Source organism: Salvelinus namaycush, chromosome 8 (assembly GCF_016432855.1).
Source record: "Salvelinus namaycush isolate Seneca chromosome 8, SaNama_1.0, whole genome shotgun sequence".
Classification (NCBI taxonomy): domain Eukaryota; kingdom Metazoa; phylum Chordata; class Actinopteri; order Salmoniformes; family Salmonidae; genus Salvelinus; species Salvelinus namaycush.
In genome coordinates this window covers 44951559-44972764 of record NC_052314.1, presented here as the reverse complement: position 1 = coordinate 44972764, position 21206 = coordinate 44951559, and the positions used below count along the sequence as shown (strand labels likewise).

General features: G+C 42.6%; 1 protein-coding gene and 1 long non-coding RNA gene across 2 annotated transcripts in view; one reads left to right on the top strand and one right to left on the bottom strand.

The window, feature by feature from the left end:
* LOC120052721 overlaps positions 1-15729 on the bottom strand; it is a 53319-nt gene extending 37590 nt beyond the window's left edge. Inside the window, exon 1 of the long non-coding RNA XR_005477397.1 lies at positions 15640-15729. This is a non-coding gene — a long non-coding RNA (uncharacterized LOC120052721). The remainder of the gene's footprint in view (positions 1-15639) is intronic.
* LOC120052719 (sarcoplasmic/endoplasmic reticulum calcium ATPase 1-like) overlaps positions 1-21206 on the top strand; it is a 33411-nt gene that overhangs the window by 7700 nt on the left and 4505 nt on the right. The window contains exons 6-21 of the mRNA XM_038999799.1: positions 3390-3470; positions 3967-4052; positions 4310-4465; positions 4833-4974; positions 5220-5386; positions 9576-9664; positions 9758-9860; positions 10052-10183; positions 10366-10491; positions 10661-10879; positions 11469-11580; positions 11922-12145; positions 12340-12560; positions 12846-13048; positions 17573-17658; positions 20525-20658. Of these exons, the coding sequence (XP_038855727.1) occupies positions 3390-3470; positions 3967-4052; positions 4310-4465; positions 4833-4974; positions 5220-5386; positions 9576-9664; positions 9758-9860; positions 10052-10183; positions 10366-10491; positions 10661-10879; positions 11469-11580; positions 11922-12145; positions 12340-12560; positions 12846-13048; positions 17573-17658; positions 20525-20658 (2281 nt within the window). The remainder of the gene's footprint in view (positions 1-3389; positions 3471-3966; positions 4053-4309; positions 4466-4832; positions 4975-5219; positions 5387-9575; positions 9665-9757; positions 9861-10051; positions 10184-10365; positions 10492-10660; positions 10880-11468; positions 11581-11921; positions 12146-12339; positions 12561-12845; positions 13049-17572; positions 17659-20524; positions 20659-21206) is intronic.

Here is a 21206-nt window from a genome sequence, read left to right as displayed (position 1 = left end):
GTGAGTGCGTACATGTTTTCCTTCGAACCCACAACCCTGGCGTTGCAAGTGCCATGCTCTACCAACAGAGCCACACAAGACCTGTGTACTAGAGCCACACAAGACCTGCACCAATGTACTAGATGTGTGGCTTGGACATGTGAACGAGTGTGTGTGTGTGTGCCCGTGTGTATATGAGAGGGTAAGAAAGAGAGAGAGGGATAGAGAGTGTATGACAATGACTAAGTGTCATTGTGTGAGGGAGGGAGGGAGGGAGGGAGGGAGGGAGGGAGGGAGGGAGGGAGGGAGGGAGGGAGGGAGGGAGGGAGGGAGGGAGGGAGGGAGGGAGGCTGTCCTTGTGTCCTTGAGACAATGGGTAATTTTAAGGCAATCAGAGGGTAAGAGAGAGGGAGGTATAGAGAGAATGATAGAGAAAACAAGAAAGAGATTGTATATAACTGACAGTAATACATAGTGGAACCATCATCCATTTTGTTGTTTATTTATTAGCCATTCTTTTCCTTTTTTATATAATGTTATTTTTCTTTAATAAAATTGATCGACCGAAGATTCCACAATACAACAGCAGTAGTGTTGTACCTGTATACATGATTAGATGTACTGTTATTATTACCACTGAAATTAACTATATTTCATTATCCTCATTGCATTGGACTGAAATCTACAAATTGTATTTCATGCCAATAAAGCAATTTGAATTTGATTTTGAATTTGAATTTGAGAGAGAGATAGTAATAAGCATACACGTTATCTCTCTAACACCTGTCTCTCTCTCTCGCGCGCGCACTCTCTTGCTCTCTTGCTCTCTCTTGCTCTTGCTCTTGCTCTCTTGCTCTCTCTCTCTCTCTCTCTCTCTCTCTCTCTCTCTCTCTCTCTCTCTCTCTCTCTCTCTCTCTCTCTCTCTCTCTCTCTCTCTCTCTCTCTCTCTCTCTCTCTCTCTCTCTCTCTCTCTCTCTCTCTCTCTCTCTCTCTCTCTCTCTCTCTCTCTCTCTCTCTCTCAATTCAAATGGGCTTTATTGGCATGTACATTCAATTCAAATGGGCTTTATTGGCATGGGAAACAATATTTACATTGCCAAAGCATGTAAAATAAACAATCACAAATTAACAGTTAAAATGAAGCACACAAAAGTTTCAAAAGAGAAAGCCGTTTGAAATGTTATATTATTAACTATGTACAGTGTTGTTACAATGTGTAAATAGTACAAATGTTTTCCCGAATTGGTAATATATTTTTATTTTTGTTTGGTTATACTGTGGTTGGACCAGACTGTCTGAGTGCTGTCCTGAGGCTTTGTTGGGTTGGTAGTGGTTAATAAACTTAGTCTCAAGAGTCAATATTAGTTGGATGAGGGGACTTTTCTCTATTATCAACTCTCTCTCTCTCTCCTTCTTTCTCTCTCCCTCTCTCTTTCACACCCTCTCTCTCTCTATTTTGCCATACTGAAGAGTCAAAATGTCAAATGGTGATATTTTGAGAGTGTAAAAAAGCAGTGTATTGTCAGAATACACTGTAAAAATTCAGAATAAGCACAATGTTAACCAGGGTAAACCTTGATTGTGATAAAGACTGTGAATTAAAATGTAGTAATTATGTTTGAACATACGTTAAATGAACTCTGAAGTGGAGTGGAGTTTGTGTGTATATGCATAAGGTTGAGACAGCTACCTTGAACTAAAAATCAAATCAAACTTTATTTGTCACATGCGCCGAATACAACAGTGAAATGCTTACTTACAAGCCCTTAACCAACAATGCCGTTCAAGAAAGAGTTAAGAAAATATTTACCAAATTAACTAAAGTACTTAAAAATAAAAAAAGTTACACAATAAAATAACAATAACGAGGCTATATACAGGGGGTACCGGTACCAAGTCAATGTGTGGGGGTACAGGTTAGTTGAGGTAATTTGTACATGTAGGCAGGAGTAAAGTGACTATGCATAGATAATAAACAGCGAGTAGCAGCAGTGTAACAACAAATGGGAGGGAGGTCAATGTAAACAGTCCAGGTGGCCATTTGATTAATAGTTTAGCAGTCTTATGGCTTGGGGTAGTAGCTGTTAAGGAGGCTTTTGGTCCTAGACTTGGCGCACCAGTACCGCTTGCTGTGCGACGGTAGAGAGAACAGTCTATGACTTGGGTGACTGGAGCCTTTGACAATTTTGGGGGTTTTCCTCTGACACCGCATAGCATATAGGTCCTGGATGGCAGGAAACTTGGCCCCAGTGATGTACTGCGCTGTACGCACTACCCTCTGTAGCGCCTTACAGTCAGATGCAGAGCAGTTGCCATACGGTGATGCAATTGGTCAGGATGCTCTCGATGGTGCAGCTGTATAACTTTTTGAGGATCTGGGGACCCATGCCAAACCTTTTCAGTCTCCTGAGGGGGAATAGGCTTTGTCGTGCCCTCTTCACAACTGTCTTGGTGTGTTTGGACCATGATAGTTCGTTGGTGATGTGGACACCAAGGAACTTGAAACTCTCGACCCGTTCCACTACAGCCCCGTCGATGTTAATGTGTTTGGCCCGCCATTTCCTGTAGTCCACGATCAGCTCCTTTGTCTTGCTCACATTAAGGGAACAGTTGTTGTCCTGGCACCGCACTGCCAGGTCTCTGACCTCCTCCCTATAGGTTGTCTCATTGTTGTCGGTAATCAGGCCTACCACTGTTGTGTCGTCAGCAAACTTAATGATGGTGTTGGAGTCGTGTTTGGCCACGCAGTTGTGGGTCAACAGGGAGTACAGGAGAGCAGGTGAGCAATACCTCAAGACTTCTTTAATATTAGACATCGCGCACCAGTTGTTATTGACAAATAGACACACATTCTCACCCCTCGTCTTACCAGACGTAGTTTCTCTGTCCTGCCGATGCATGAAAAATCCTGCCAGCTCTATATTATCCGTGTCGTCGTTCATCCACGACTCGGTGAAACATAAGATATTAAAGTTTTTAATGTCCTGTTGGTAGGATAGTCTTGATCGTATATCATCCTTTTTGTTTTCCAATGATTGCGTGTTGGCCAATAGATCGGATGGTAGTGGAGGATTACTCACTCGCCTACGAATTCTCCGAAGGCAGCCCGACCTCCGCCCTCTTTTTCGCTGTCTTTTCTTCATGCAAATGACAGGGATTTTGGCCTGTTCCCGAGAAAGCAGTATATCCTTCACGCGAAGGACTCGTTAAAGAGTAATCGCTGTTCTGATGTCCAGAAGTTATTTTCGGTCATAAAAGACGGTAGCAGCAACATTATGTACAAAATAAGTAAAGAAACGTATTACAAACTACACAAAAAAAACTAACAAAATAACACAGTTGGTTAGGAGCCCGTAAAATGGCAGCCATCCCCTCCGGCGCCATTCTCATGTTTGTTCTTTTTTCCCCAGTTGGTGACAAAGTCCCCGCTGACATCAGACTCGTCAAAATAAACTCTACTACTCTGCGTGTTGACCAGTCCATCCTCACCGGTGAGTGATATTATCAACTCTGTCTTAACCCTCTTTACAAGACTACAATGGAAATAAATTAGGTCTGTCAGAGTTAATCAGTTAACTCAAGTTAACTTTTTGTAATTTCAGTGCACTGTTTTCTCTCTCGAGATTAATCGCATTGTCTGAAAGCGTTGAATCTGAAAACACTGAAAACATCCAAAATATTTAATCTATACAGCTAAAATCTACAATGCCATGTAAAAACAAGTTGACATTGAGGTTAAATAAAGTGTGCTTTCTCAATTTGGCCAAAATAAAATAAATCTATTTGACTAACCATTATTTTAGACAAAATCAAGACGTCAATATTCTTGAAATATTTTTTGTATGAAAAATCTAAAATTACATTCAGAATTTGCAATAAAATCCTGAGTTAACTTTTTTTTTTTTTAATACATGTAAAACTATTTTGTTGTAAAAATCACTCTATCTGCCTCACTCTATCTGCTTCTCTGTCTCTCTCCTCGCTCAGGTGAGTCTGTCAGTGTGATCAAGCACACCGATGCCGTCCCAGACATGAGAGCTGTCAACCAGGACAAGAAGAACATGCTTTTCTCTGTGAGGAACTCTCCTATATATTTATCCATCTATCTATTTTTCTATTCCTCCATCTCAGAATCTCCATCAATCTAACTGTTGTTTTCCACACTCCTGCCCTTCTCGATATGAGCCTCTTCTACTCTCTCCTCCACCCTAACAGCAATTAATTGACCGCTCCCTCTTTTCCCCTCTCTCTCTCTCACTCTTTCCACTATCTCCTTCTCCCCCTCCCTTTCCCTCGCTCCCTCTCTCCCTCCCTCTGTCGGTCCCTCAAGGGCACCAACATCGCTTCAGGCAAGGCTATCGGCATAGCCGTGGCAACTGGTGTCTCTACAGAGATCGGGAAGATCCGCGACCAGATGGCTGCGACAGAGCAGGAGAAGACCCCCCTGCAGGCCAAACTGGACGAGTTCGGAGAGCAGCTCTCCAAGGTGAGACAGACAGCTACTACTACACTACTACTACTGCTACTACTACTACACTACCTTAGTTGTTGCAACTTGACAAGATTAGTTTCCCCGCTGCCTTAAAATGGTCAAGTAGCCAATTCTTGGCAGTTTTGATTTGATACAACTTAAAGGGATATTTCACCCAAATTACAAAATGACAGTGGGATTTGAGCCACAAATGGTCAAATGTAAGCATTTAGAAACAGTGTCAGGGAAATAAAACCAAGTCATACCTTGTCTATAGACTTACCATGTAAGGAAACCAAATAGTGTAAAGATGACAATTGAATTATATATATTTTTAAACCAGGCTTTATCTGACAACCTTTTGTTGTTTATTCCATAACAGGTCATCTCCCTGATCTGTGTTGCCGTGTGGATGATCAACATTGGCCACTTCAACGACCCAGTTCATGGAGGCTCCTGGATTCGCGGGGCCGTCTACTACTTCAAGATCGCTGTGGCCTTGGCTGTGGCTGCCATTCCTGAGGGTAAGCAACTGATACTGGACTAGCACTAATCTAATCTAAAAAGTCTAGATGGGTCAAAATAAAGTGGACAAAAGTCAATCAACCAATCACCTTTGAGACTGTGTTAACCTGCTGACCTATGTAGCAAAACGAATGCAAATCTTCAGGTCTCAAGCAAGGTTTCTCATCACAAGAACATGAACATGGTTCACTGCCTAACTAATAACACTCTTTCACCCTTCTCCCCCCCCCCCCCCCCCCCCCAGGTCTGCCTGCTGTGATCACCACCTGCCTTGCTCTGGGTACCCGCCGTATGGCCAAGAAGAACGCCATCGTCCGCTCCCTGCCCTCTGTGGAGACCCTGGGCTGCACCTCCGTCATCTGCTCCGACAAGACAGGCACCCTCACCACCAATCAGATGTGTGTCACCAAGGTGGGTACACACACACGCCGTACAAACACACACGCACGCACGCACGCACACACACACACCCACACGTCGCACAAGCACAAACACACACATGCACACGTGCGCTGTGCTTTCAAACACACACACACACAAACGCACCAGAGATCCACCACACTGGGAAAAAGGTGTGGATTCAACATACAATTGTAAGGCAACCAGCTGCAATAGGAGTCCTATCACAATCCTATTGCAGCTGCATGCCTTACAATTGTACGTTGAATCAACCTTTCAGCCATTTTGTTGAGCAAAGTCATAATCCTATTGCAGCTGCGTGCCTTACAATTGTACGTTGAATCAACCTCAATGCCATTATTATTATATCTTTTTAAAATGTATTTATATAACCTTTATTTAACTACAATCCTATTGCAGAACACTCATAATCCTATTGCAGCTGATTCCCTTACAATTGTACGTTGATTTAAACCTCAATGCTGGTTTGCAAAGTGATGTTTAATTCCTGTTGGAATCCAGAGCGAGGATATCCAGCAATTGTAACTTTTATTCACCCGCAACCTGCATTGAGAATGACTGCCGGGGTAAGGAAGATTGATTATTGAGACTACCTAAATCATATACACTGGAACAGACATCTCAGTAACGGGTGCAAAACGTCCAACTACTAACACATTAGATTCGTTTCTAAAAATGTACACTGAGTGTACAAAACATTAGGAACACTGACCAGGTGAATCCAGTATGAAAGCTAAGATCCCTTATTGATGTCACCTGCTAAATCCACTTTAACCAGTGTAGATGAAGGGGATGAGACAGTTTAAATAAGGATTTTTAAGACAATTGAGACATGGATTGTGTATGTGCACCATTCAGAGGGTGAATGGGCAAGACAAAAGATTGAAGTGCCTTTGAACGGGGTATGGTAGTAGGTGCCAGGCGCACCGGTTAGAGTGTGCCAAGAACTGCAACGCTGCTGTTTTTTTCACGCTCAACAGTCTCCCTGTGTGTCAAGCCTGATCCACCACCCAATGGACATACTGCACAGCCAACTTGACACAACTGTGGGAAGCAATGGAGTCAACATGGGCCAGCATCCCTATTGAATGCTTTCGACACCTTGTAGTCCATGCCCCGATAAACTGAGGCTGTTCTGAGGGCAAAAGGTGGTGAATATTAGGAAGGTGTTTCTAATGTTTTGTACACTCAGTGTACGTTATTTATTTTTGTGTAATCAGCCAATCAACCAATGTAATCAACTAATCCGTGCCTTAAGAGAGTATTCATACCCTTTGATTTTTTCCCACATTTTGTTGTTACAGCCTGAATTTAAAATACATTAAATTGAGATTTTGGGCTCTATTTCAACAAACCTAATGCAGTGGTAAATCTAAGCACTGGCGGTAGCACTATAGGTTCAGGGGTATGTCAGAAATATTTTTGCTATTTTCACCACAGTTCACAGTTGCTGGTGGTGGTGCGAAAGGGCTGGGTTTTGATAAATAAACCAGTTGTGGGTGTGTCGAGGCTTGCCCCTCACTGGCCAATCAGAACGTGCTCCATGGCTAAATAGGTGGTTGCTTCAAGTTGTGTATTTACAGTCTTTTGTGTATTGCATTGTTAACAACTCCAATTCGAATGTTACTCCATTATAGCCTAGTTTGTTAAATAGCCTGCCCCATATTTGCAACATATGTTGAACATGTTTGCAGTCGACCTGTTTATATAAGCATTGCATTGCTTCAGTATGGAAATACATTGTTAAATAGGCTATAGCATTTGCACTGATATAGGGGCTCCTAGGCCTACTGTAAATTGCAGTCTGGACATGCCAAACGTAGTCAATAAGCAAGATTAAATTCACTAGGCTATTGAGGCCTAAAAAGACAGTGTATAATTGTAATCAAATTTTAATAAAAACGAAGTGATATTTAAATAGGCTATGTCTAAATACAGATACAGGAATCATAATTGCTCCCTGTGGGCATATAATACAGACAAGGCATCTTAGACTATGAAGGGTTTTATGCACATCCAAACCTTTCACAGATGCTGGATAAAGATCCAATATAAAGAGAAAGGGGAAATGTCCACAACATTATACTACTGGCAAATGTAATGTTTTATAAACATTATGGAACCATCTTACAGATAATATCTGCACTACAGAAATAGCAGATGAAAATTGCATTGCATTTGAACCATGTAGCAGCTTACTTCATCACCATAAACCCATGGATGTGAATATTTCTAATAAGTTTGGTTTTCAATCAAATTAAATGAAAAACAATCTGTTTTTTAAACCAATGTCGTGGAATTATTCTAATCAAAAGGAGAGACTTTTAATGTCTTTAAAACAAGTTAACTTTATGATTTAATTACTGCAGTAATGGAGCTTGTCAACGACCCTCCCGTAGGTGATTCGTTGAGAGCCCAACAAGCGGATTTGAGCCACAGCATTTTATAGCAAAGTTCATCCCCCAGGATGTTCATGACAAACAACAGATGTATGGAATGGGTCACAAGGTTAAGATTCGTATGAAAGATACTAATAATTCACAGCAAACAGTATCTGCTGTAAAGACTGCTCTCATTGTCTAGAAACTAGGGTCTGGCCCCCAACTCCATACTGGAGCCATCTCCACCCTGGCACCTCAGTACAGAAACAGTCTTGTTAGTTTTATCACCCAAAGACATTGTAAATATTCTGTCAGCATTAAATCTCCCAGAGGCCCATTCTCAGTAAAATACACACAGATGAGTGTTCTATGAACCCCCTATTCTGTTGCATAAAATAACCATTTGATGCAATAACAGTATTTATAACATAATCTTGCAACACCAACAACAACATTTCTAATAAGGATTGGGTCAGAAGCTTGATATCATAAATCGCGTATCTCATTCATTAGCATGTGTGCACAGGGCAAGCCTAAATGTCTTTATGCATAACATTCACATGTTTATATACAAACTAGACTCCTGTCAATTGTATCGTTGCCTATGTCCTAGGGAGATTCTGAAAAAAATACAGCATTGATATGGCATTATAGGAGGATTGAATAGTTTGGAGGAGCGCGGTTGTCTTTGGTAACGTTAATTGGGTGAGGGGCGCTCTTTGAAAATGGAGATGGATAGCCTACTCAAACAAGCGAAATGAAGTATGCAGGTATGTGAATTTTGAATACCTAATGAAAAAGCATGAGGGCAAAAACCTCAAAAATATTTCAAAGCACGCTCAGTATACCATTTAAAACTAACTTACTCATTGGCTAGTTGACTAATGGCCAGGCTAAAAAAATACACATATGTGATGGTGCTAAATCAGCCTTGATTAAGGGAAGGATAGACTATGCTTGGTTCTTAATCAAATTAAACTAAATTGGGGGGAACCAATAGTTTATGTTTCTAAATACTAGATTCAGCAGCGTAAAATCACATATCTCTTCCATGGGTACTCACTGTGCATCATGGCTGGATAGGCTGCACTTTCGCTTTCAAAATCCATGTAAGTATCAACTGCATTACTGCTAAGACCTGCTTTTTATGAGTCTTAAAACTTCCCATTAGCACTGCATGAAATTGTCATTTTTGCATGTGTTTTTAAGGACACATCTCAAATATTGCCACCCCTCCCACTATAAAGCAAGAGAGCTGATGTTAGACTGGTAAATTGCCGAACCTGGCATTTGGGCTGGAAAATGCTAGTGCGAAATTGACAAAAACAAAAATGTCTAAAAACATGTTTTCACTTTGTCATTATGGGGTATTCTGTGTAGATGGGTTAGAAAATGTATCAATTTTGAATTCAGGCTGTTACAACAAAACGTGGAATAAGTCAAGGGGTATGAATACAAAAGTACAGGTATTGAAAAACTCAAACTGCAATAAAGCGTGCTGGGAAATAAGATAATGATGGCTCTGGTTTTCAGTGGTTTTGAGCAAACATACATTTTGTAATTTTACTCATCAAGCTTGTTCAAATTCAACTCAACTCGAGCAGAGTTTGTTGATTCAAAGTACAATTGTAAGGCAGCCAACTGCAATAGGATTGTGAGTATGCTCAACATTTGGGGGTATACCGTAGCAGTCCACCCAACTCACAAAATAACGGTGATTAAGAAATTGGTTCAGTTGGCTTTTTAAAATGCATAGTTAAGTAGTGTGTGTGTGTGTTGTCTTTGTGATGTGGTTCCAGATGTTCATTATTGACAAAGTGGACGGAGATAGCGTTTCTCTGGGTTCTTTCGACATCTCCGGTTCCAAGTACACTCCCGAGGGAGAAGTGTGAGTATAGCCTGGAAACACACACACACACACACACACACACACACAAACACACACACACACCTGACTTACTGTCTTCTCCATCTCTCTAAGTACTAAGAACGGTGCATTAGTGAAGTGTGGCCAGTATGATGGCTTGGTGGAGCTGTCCACCATCTGTGCTCTGTGCAATGACTCCTCTATGGACTACAACGATGTAAGTGAGTGTTTGTGAGTTTGCGTGCGTGTGTGTGCATGCGTGTGTGCGTGGTACTGAGTCAGCACTCAGTATCTGTATATGTGTAGCTGTTATTTTATGTATCTGATATGTGTATTAGTCTAGCCCAGATCTGATATGTGTATTAGTCTAGCCCAGATCTGATAGTGTCTTTCCCCTCTCTCCTGCAGTCTAAGGGCATCTATGAGAAGGTGGGCGAGGCCACTGAGACCGCTCTGTGCTGCCTGGTTGAGAAGATGAATGTGTTCAACACTGAAGTGCGCGGCCTGTCCAAGCCCGACAGAGCCAACGCCTGTTGCTCTGTAAGTCTTCCTTCCTCCCTCCCTTCACCTTTCCTCTATCCCTCATTTCCTCCCTCTCTCCAGTCCACCCTCTCTCACCTCCCTCTTTTCCTTCTGGCTCCCCTCTCCAACCTACTCCCCCATTCCACCCCTCTCATTCCTCCCTCTCCAGCCGACCCATGTCCTCTCCGTCTCTCTCTCAGGTGATCAAGCAGCTGATGAAGAAGGAGTTCACCCTGGAGTTCTCCAGAGACAGGAAGTCCATGTCAGTGTTCTGCTCACCAGCCAAGTCCTCTAAGGCCGCTGTCGGCAACAAGATGTTCGTCAAGGTGAGAGAATACCGGCAACCGTCTCTATGGAAATGCTCAGAGTAAACGCTCCAGTGACGTTGTCATATCAGTAATCTCTATAGCAATCTTGCAGTGATTGTTTATAAAGTTCCAAAATGCTCCTTGAGTCCTGACTGTTATCTCTCTCCCTCTATCGCTCTCTCCATAGGGCGCTCCCGAGGGTGTTATTGAGAGGTGTGCATATGTGCGCGTTGGCACCACCCGTGTGCCCTTGTCCGAGCCTGTCAAGAATAAGATCATGGCTGTGATCAAGGAGTGGGGTACTGGCCGTGACACCCTGCGTTGTCTGGCACTGGCCACCCGCGACACACCCCTCCGTATGGAAGAGATGAACCTCGAAGACTCCACCAAGTTCGGCGACTACGAGGTGAGAAAGGAGAGGAGAGAAGGGGGGGGAGTGCGTCAGGGAGAGAGGGGGGGAAGCGGAATTTAAGTACCTACTGTATTAATTACTAGGTAAATAAAGGGGTTCCTGAGTGGCTCAGCGGTCTAAGGCAATCGCAGTGCTGAGGCGTGACCGGGAACCCCATAGGGTAGTGCACAATTGGCCCAGCGCCGGGGGGGATTGGCAGGGGTCTTTCTTTGGCTCATCACGCTCTAGCGACTCCTTGTGGCTTTGAACGGTGTTTCCTCCGACACATTGGTGCAGCTGACTTCCGGGTTAAGTGTGCAGTGTTAAGAAGTTTCGGAGGACGCATGTCTCAACCTTCACCTCTCCCGAGCCCATTGAGGAGATGCAGCGATGAGACAAGGTCCTAACTAACAATTAGAGGGAAAATGTATAATAACAAAACAACAAAAAATGTATAATAATAATTACTAGGTAAATAGAAATTCCAGCAGATTTTTTTGTATCTAAATTCATTGCATTCAAGCTTTATTTGCACAACAACTAATTTAATTTCTAAAGCACTTGCCCTATGTCTCCTCTCTCTCTCTCTGTCTGTGGTCCTCAGACTGACCTTACCTTCGTGGGCTGCGTGGGCATGCTGGACCCCCCTCGTAAGGAGGTCATTGGAGCTATTGAGCTGTGCAGGGCTGCTGGCATCCGCGTCATCATGATCACTGGTCAGTATACTGGACAGTAAAAATCTGGTGCTTTTCCTAAAGTTCCCTGGTTTCCAAGAAAACCCGGTTGGAAGTTCCCGGAATGAAGACAGAATAAACAGGAAATCCGGAATCCTCCAACTGGGATTTTGGGAAAGTTACCCAATTTTTGCAACCCTAACTCAATTTTTCTCTCTGTCTCTCTGTCTCCGTGTCTTTATCATTCCCACTGTTTCCATCCATCTACCTCTTCTGTGTTGGTTGTCTTTCCTCCATTATAGTTCATTGTGAAATATATTGAGAAACAATATCTTACAACTCATTATCCTCCCTCCCTCCTTCCCTCGCTCCCTCCCTCCCAGGTGACAACAAGGGAACAGCCGTGGCTATCTGCCGTCGTATTGGCATCTTCACCGAGGATGAGGACACTACTGGCCGAGCCTACACTGGCCGTGAATTTGACGACCTGCCCCTCCACGAGCAAAAAAAAGCAGTCCGCAAGGCCTGTTGCTATGCCCGCGTTGAGCCCTCTCACAAGTCCAAGATCGTTGAGTTCTTGCAAGGCTTCGATGAGATCACCGCCATGGTAAGGGGAGGAAACAGGAACAGAGGAGACATCTATTGAAAACTCAAAAGCTTTATTGTACAACCATCCAAATGACAAAAACTGAATATTTGCAGAAATACGATTTATATCATACAGAACACATCACTAACAGTCATCTTCCTTCTCTACCTTCTCTTTTCTTCCTTCTCTCTCTCTTCCTCCCCCTCCACCAGACCGGAGATGGAGTAAACGATGCCCCCGCCCTGAAGAAGGCCGAGATTGGCATCGCCATGGGCTCTGGCACTGCCGTTGCCAAGTCTGCCTCTGAGATGGTCCTGGCCGACGACAACTTCTCTTCCATCGTGGCAGCCGTCGAGGAGGGTAGAGCCATTTACAATAACATGAAGCAGTTCATCCGTTACCTCATATCCTCCAACGTTGGTGAGGTCGTCTGGTGAGTGTTCGGGGTGGATGGGTGGGTGTGGAGGGGGGGTGAAGTGACCACATAACAACTGAGATATAACCATGGTTGACCGCTAACCCAGAGGGACTTGTTGGAAGACAGAGATTCACTATCGTAGCAGCATAACTACTTGACTGCCAATAGATGAGTGTGACCAAGACACCACTGTGAGCAAGAACATCAATATGACGGCCACGCACAGTTCTAGTCACAAATTACTCTTCTTCTTTTTTCTTTCTTTCCCTCGCTCATCATCCATCCCTCCATCTCTCTCAGTATCTTCCTGACCGCTGCCCTGGGTCTGCCGGAGGCTCTGATCCCTGTCCAGCTGCTGTGGGTCAACCTGGTGACTGATGGTCTCCCTGCCACTGCCCTGGGCTTCAACCCCCCTGACCTGGACATCATGGGCAAGCTGCCCCGCTCCCCCAAGGAGCCCCTCATCTCTGGATGGCTGTTCTTCAGATACCTCGCCATTGGAGGTACGATACGATAAGATACCATACCAACACTTTTATTGTACATTTTCATGGAAATGTATTCGGTGAAGTCAGGAACGCGTCAAAAACATCAAATACAAAACAATACAATTACAAATGCACTGCCCATTCTGCTTTCCTCCTACTCTCCTTTTCTTTCAACAACCATTGGGGTCACTAGAATACCATTGTGAATGCATGACCAATACACTGCCTCATTCTAAGTAGTTTGCTAGTGTGGATGTTGTTTTTAAGTAGTATGCTAAGGTGGATATTGTGTCTAAAGCCCCATCCTTTGTCCACATTCTAATTGTGCCCACATTTTTAGACAGGTGTAGACAATTAAAAGACTCATTGTGATCTAATTGTAAATCAGATCTTCCAAGTGTAAACAAACAAGATCAGGTCAAAGAACACGTTTTTTATGTAATTTTTTTTTGTCATTTAGCAAAAGCTCTTATCCAGAGCAATTTACAGTAAAGCACATACTTTTTTCATAATTGTGCCCTGTGGGAATCAAACCCACAACCTTGGCATTGCAAGCCCTGTATAAACAGGGATTATGTAGAATGCTAGCGTGGATATTGGAACAGAGCCATGTTCCAGGTTCAACATATGCTCACTATTATGTATCTCATGTATGTCCGACACTCCAACCCTGAACTATCCCTGGCTCAGTCGTAAATCTAACTGCAACCCTGACCCAATGTCAAACACTTAGAGCCTCAACCCTCACCGACTGCTGCTTTGCCCAACAATGGGCGTACAGCAGTGGCGGTCGGTGCCGTTTAACATAAGGGAGGACGATTATTTTTTTAATAAGCATGGCCTTATTTCTATTACAGCATATTGGATGACTGTCATTCATATTCCATTCACCCAGTTCAATGTAACATCGCTAGGTTTAGGCTACTACATGATACTAAAATGTTCTCTTTACCCATCATTAGGTTGCTACAACCTAACCTATGAATGAACGCTTACAACGTAGGTGCACAGGTCGAGAGACAAATTTGAGTAATCAAGGTGACAGACAGTGGCACATTCAATACCGCCTTGCACACTCTTGCCTACATCTAGCTGATCTAGGGTGTAATCATTAGTCCAACAGTTACAAATGAGTTTCTATTGGACAAATTCAGGTACATTTATCCCTGTTTTGTTCCGTTCGCTTCCGTTTAAGAAACGTTTTTCAACAGAATTGGTGGAAGGAATGCAACCCTGATCACACACAAACACAGTTCACTTTCATAGCAGCCACATACAAACAGCATGATCACTTTTCTTGTAGTATAATTCCTTCTCGCATCTACGTGACCTTCTCCTCTCACATTTTCCTTCGCTTGTGGACATCTGTGCACAACACATCAGCTTTCTGTGACCAGGCGAAAAAAACATTCCAAGCCAAACCTTCATATCATAACCGCTAACCGCTACACACAGCCTACATCGTTGTCACTATATTATCTAACTAGAACTAACACATTAGTAAACCCGCTACAATCATGCAGTACAGTCAGCAAGCAGTTTAGCAGTTACACCGGCGGGCCCCAGTGGCAATATATTTATAAAAACAAAAACTTACCTTGACTTAGAAGAGTTCCAGTGTTGGATAGCCATAGCTAGCTAGCTAGCATAGCATCCCTCTGTTTGAGCCAGGTGTTTGAGTAGGCTAAACTAGTTAGCTGCATTCACTAGCTAAGTAAGTGAAAGTGAAAAAAATACAACAAAATATGTGACTCACCACCTGGATTCGGTCTTATGTAGCAACATTTGAATTTCTGTTTTTACATTGGATATCATACACTGCATTTGAGGAAACAATGGGAAAGTAATTCTGCCTTGAAAGTTGATCAACTTGTAAACTCACGTTTGAGAAACCGTCTTTCAATATTTTGGTATCTACACCCATCTACACCCACCCATCAAGCACCCAAGCTAACTGGCTAACATTGGCTAGCTACTTCCAGACACATAATGAGAGAACACCCCACTCTGACCATTTTACTCCCCCTAGCAAAAGCTGGTTAAACAGTTTTCATGTTATCCAGAGCGTTGGTGACTGTAACAGTGCTGCTGGCAACAATTGAATTACGCTTTGTTGCCGACGTTTACTGACACCAAACATATTCAACGGGTGTTGAGCTTTCAAAAATGCATCAGTTATTCTGCGCTCTGGCACACTAAGACGAGAGTCTTTTGTTAAGAAATGTAGCTAGATAGCTAGCTAGGTAAACAATGGATCCCAACGCATGACGTAACGTTAGTTAGCAAGCCAGCCAGCTAACAGTACACTAACTTGAAATAAAAATACTTTGTAAAAACTAGAGTGGAGTCTTTTGTTAAGACATGTAGCTAGCTGGCTAGCTAAACAATGGACCATAATCACAACTCATGTTACTACCCTGCATGAATCTGCAGGTAGCTAACCAACCAGGTTCTATGGCTATAACTAGTCAAGGAAATGTGTCTGAGATACGAAGAATAAGATCATACACATAACGTTAGCTAGCGAACCAGCCAGCTAACGTTAGCTAGCTAACAGTACACTTGAAATGAAATATCTGAAAATGTAGCTAGCTAGACTATCTTACCAGTATACATCATGGTTGGACGCGTCTCCTGCCTGATGACATGCATGGTTGCTCTTAGCTTGACGATGTAATCCAGACTGGTGTTTTCTCCATCTCCTTAGCTTTCATACTCGAATTCCACTGATTTCAAACTTGTGTATGCTCTCCAGAAAGTGGAGAGCATACACATAACGTTAGCTAAAAAGCCAGCCAGCTAACGTTAGCTAGCTAACAGTACACTTTAACTTGACATTAGATTTATGCAGTTTTACTACGCGATATATAAAAAAAGCCACGTTTCACACGAGTACCTAGACATACTGACCAGCTCCAATAGACAGACGCGTGCTATATGACAGACCAATCCAAACTCATCTCTCGACATGTCCAGCCCACTCATTATCTCAGCCAATCATGGCTAGCGGGAAGGTTGCTAACTTTTTCTGTGGCTAAACCAACTATGCTAATAATTTAACAATTTTATTCATATTTACAGATAGCATACAATTTTGATATTAAGGCACATGAAAGTTCACATGTTCGAGAAGCTATTTCTGCCCCAAAAAACGCATTTAGAGAAAAAAAATGTTTACGTTCAAACAGCTCTCCTGTGAAGTCGTGACTTGCGACATACGCCTAGTGTCTTGAATCGGGTCACATATAGCTAGCTTTCTATATATAATAAATTAATTTGTTCAAAACTGTTCAACTATTGTCATTCTCTCTCTGCGTCAACTACTAACCACACTGTATGCACTGCAGTGCTAGCTAGCTGTATCTTATGCTTTCAGTACTAGATTCATTCTCTGATGCTTTGATTGGGTGGACAACATGTCAGTTCATGCTGCAAGAGCTCTGATAGGTTGGAGGACATTCTCCAGAAGTTGTCATAATTACTGTGTAAGTAAGTCTATGGAAGGGGGTGAGAACCATGAGCCTCCTAGGTTTTGTATTGAAGTCAATGTAGCCAGATGACGGAAAGTAGCTGTCCTCCGGCTACACCATGGTGCTACCCTAAAGAGTGCTGTTGAGGCTATTGTAGACCTTCATTGCAAAGCAATGTGTTTTAATCAATTATTTGGTGATGTGAATGTATTTCGTATAGTTTTATTGAAAGAGGATAACTTTAATGTTTCACTTTAAAAAATGTATGAAATTCAACATAGGCTAAACTAGCTAGCTGCATTCGCTAGCTTAGTAAGTGGGGGGAGGGGGGGATGCAACAAAATATAGCTAGCTCTCTCTCTCTCTCTTGCTTCTCCATAACTTTTGAAGAAATGTATTTGTTCAAAACTGTTCAACTATTCTTTCTCTCTTTCTGAGTCTACTCACCACATTCTATGCACCGCAATGCTAGCTAGCTGTAGCTTATACTTTCAGTACTAGATTCATTCTCTGGTCCTTTTATTGGGTGGACAACATGTCAGAGGAGAACGGAAACTAGCTGTCCTCCAGCTGCACCATGGTGCAACCCTACAGAGTGCTGTTGAGGCTACTGTAGACCTCTAATCAATTATTTGGTGCCGTGAATATGTTTAGGAAAGTTTTACCTAAAAATGATAACTTCTTTTGTTTCACAACAACAAAAACCACCCCGTCCTCTTCTGAGGAGCCTCCACTGGCTTACAGCCTGGACACCATTCCCCCCCTCTACCACACCACATTTAAATTGAGCAGTGCTTTATTGGCATGGTGGTGGGACACAAACTGCAGCCAAAGCAATAATCAAATTAATGTTACACCGTTTCTGTACATCCTAGGGATAAAGGAACACGGTAGATAAAAAATACACATTTAATTAAAAGTAATTAAATTCTACACAAGCAAACAACAACAAAGTATGCCATCATCTCATCTCGATACTTCAACGGGAAAAGGTAATCAAATCAATTGGACAATTGACAAATTACAATTTAGATCAATGTTACCTGACTTCCTGTGGTCTGTGTTCCAGGCTACGTTGGTGCTGCCACCGTTGCTGCTGCCGCCTGGTGGTTCCTCTACAGTGAGGACGGCCCTGGCGTGTCTTTCTACCAGCTGGTGAGTAGTAGCATTAGATATGGAAGAGGAAGCAAGACCTCCCACTCCCTAATTTTTATTTCAATGGAAGTCAATGAACTAAGCAGACTGCTATCACATTGGTGTCTATGGGAGGAGCACCCCCTTAAGCAAGTCCTGACCAAGTCTGACCAAATCCTAAAGCAACGGGACTCCCTAAATCTGTCTCAGATTATTACCAATCCCACAAGGTATGACTCCAAACACCCAGAAAACACTACTGTCCTCGATGTTATCCTCACAAATAATCCTGATAGGTACAGTATCAGTCTGGTGTTTTCTGTAATGACCTTAGTGATCATTGTTTTACAGCCTGTGTTCATAATTGCTTCTCAGTGAAACAACCTGTCCTGATTTTTCATAGACGCTTGCTCAAAAACTTTAATGAGCAAGCCTTCCTTCATGAACTGGACTTTGTAAAATGTTATAGAATCAGCTTGATCCCCTCAGTCGAAGACGCTTGGACATTCTTTTTTATATATTTTCAGTGGTATTGTTAACAAACATGCCCGCATAAAGAAAATGAGAATTAAAAACAGGTTCAGTCCCTGGTTCGACCGTGATCTTGCAGAGTTACTCCACCTCAAGAATTGCATTCGGCGAAAGGCTCGGTACACGCATACTCAGGCTGGCTGGCTATCGTTCAGGCAAATGAGAAATAAGTGCACTCAGGCTATCCAGAAGGTCAAAGTTAGTTACTTCAAGGAGCAGTTCTCTCTCTCTCTGTGTCTAACCCCAAGAAGTTCTGGAAAACAGTTAAAGACCTGGAGAATAAACCCTCCTCCTCACAGCTGCCCATGTCCCTTAATGTTGATGATGTGGTTGTTACTGACAAGAAGCATATGGCTGAGCTCTTTAATTAATCACCACTTCATTAAGTCAGGATTTCTATTTGACTCAGCCATGCCATCCAACATTTCCTCATATCCCACCCCTTCTAATGCACCTATCCCCGATGCTTCTCCCTATTTTTCCCCTGCCTCGCTACAAAGTTTCTTCCTGCAGGCAGTCACTGAGTCTGAGGTGCTAAAGGAGCTCCTTAAACTTGATCCCAAAAAAACATCTGGGTCAGATGTTTTAGACCCTTTCTTCTTTAAGGTTGCTGTCCCTATCATCACCAAGCCTGTCTCTCCTTTCTGGGGAGGTTCCCATTGCTTGGAAGGCAGCCACGGTTAGTCCTTTATTTAAAGGGGTAGATCAAGCTGATCCTAACTGTTATAGGCCTCTTTCTATTTGCCATGTTTATCAAAAGTGTTGGGAAAATTTGTCAATAATCAACCTACTGGCTTTCTTGATGTTGATAGTATTCTCTCGGTTATGCAGTCTGGTTTCCGCTCAGGTTATGGATGTGTCACTGCAACCTTAAAGGTCCTCAATGACGTCACCATTTCCCTTGAGTCTTAGCAATACTGTGCTGCTATTTTTATTGACTTGGCAAAGCTTTTGATACAGTAGACCATTCCATTCTTGTGGGCCGGCTAAGGAGTATTGGTGTCTCTAAAGGGTCTTTGGGCTGATTTGCTAACTACCTCTCTCAAAGAGCCCAGTGTATAAAGTCAGAAAATCTGCAGTCTCAGCCACTGCCTGTCACCAAGGGAGTACCCCAAGGCTCAATCCTAGGCCTCACACTCTTCTCAATTTACATCAACAACATAGCTCAGGCAGTAGGAAGCTCTCTCATCCATTTATATGCAGATGATACATTCTTATACTCAGCTGGCCCCTCCCCAGATTTTGTGTTAAATGCTCTACATCAAAGCTTCCTTAGTGTCCAACAAGCTTTCTCTACCCTTGACCTTTGTTTTGGAGGTGTTCAGAACAAGGTTATGTGGTTTGATAAGAAGAATGCCCCTCCTCCCACAGGTGTTATTACTACCTCTGAGGATTTAGAGCTTGAGGTAGTCACCTCATACAAGTACTTGGGAGTATGGCTAGACAGTGTACTGTCCTTCTCTCAGCACATATCAAAGCTGCAGGCTGAAGTTAAATCTAGACTTGGTTTCCTCTATCGTAATTGCTCCTCTTTCACCCCAGCTGCCAAACTAACCCTGAATCAGATGACCATCCTACCCATGCTAGATTACGGAGACATCATTTATAGATCGGCAGGTAATGTTGCTCTCGAGCGGCTAGATGTTCTTTACCATTCGGCCATCAGATTTGCCACCAATTTGCCACCATTTGCCAGGCTGTCATTGTAATTAAGAATTTGTTATTAACTGACTTGCCTAGTTAAATAAAGGTTAAATAAAATAAAATAAAAATGAAGCAGACAATCCCAATCCCAAATCGAACCCTAGTCTGGCTCTCAATGTAGCTCTGAATTAATACATTTTTCCCCTATACAATCCTGGGGGCAGGGGCTACCTAGGACTTACATTTAAATTCTTTATTGAGCAAAAATGTGCAGTCTGGTGTGTAGAACAGAGGTTGCGTCCCACCCTATCCCCTATATAGGGCCCTGGTTAAAAGTACTGCTTTTTAGAATTAGATAAACTTTATCAACACAAATGTAGAAATTTGTCTTTGGCTTCACCAGATAAAAACAGACATGAAACGCCATCCCAGATAATGAAATAAACCGTACAAAAGTGCCACTGCAGTGCCAAATTCATATATGTTGCGTCGTTGGTCTAAAACCATAATCATCATCAAGAGATCCTCATTTAAAATACACCTATAGTCAAAGACCTTCATCATGATCATCAATTTTGGGGATATTTAATGTTATTGGTAGGGGCTACCTAGGATCTAAATTTAAACTTCTTACTGAGCAAAAATGTAGTGAATGATTCTGTGACAATCCAGTAAATGGTTCCATCCTAATTCTCTTGATTTCTCTCTTCAGTCCCACTTCATGCAGTGCCACGAGGAAAACGAGGACTTTGTCGGCGTCCACTGTGAGGTGTTTGAGGCCGCTCCGCCCATGACCATGGCCCTGTCTGTGTTGGTCACCATCGAGATGTGCAATGCCCTCAACAGGTCAGACTGCAACTAGAAGAAACATTGGTTCCTGCCTGGTTCAATATAAAGGAATGATTGAAGATTCATGTTAGAAATGCAAGATTCAATTATGCATAACATTAAGGGCCCGAATCCCAGATTAAGCCTAATCCTTGACAAAAAGAAAAGCACTTTCAATGGAGATTATCCATTTGACATGCAGGACAGGAGTAGGCTTAATCTGGGTCCTCAAAATTTGCAACATTGGTAGTTTGTTAGCACTGTAATTCTTGATACACAGTATATCAATTTAGAGGTAGAACAGTAAAGTTATATAAAACACTTATGTTAATAAATTATAGCACTTCTATAACAGTGTGTTTCTAAAACACAGAGTATCAAGAGTATGATATGAAAACCTAATCCCAGAAGTAGCTATGACATTGAAAGTGTAGTATAACCCCAAAGAAATTGGAAGAGTAATTTTAGATTAAACCTGCAGAACAAACATTATCCTCCATCCCTCACCATGTAATCTCAGATCACACGCTTCTGCACACCTCTTGGCACACACCTGCATCAACACA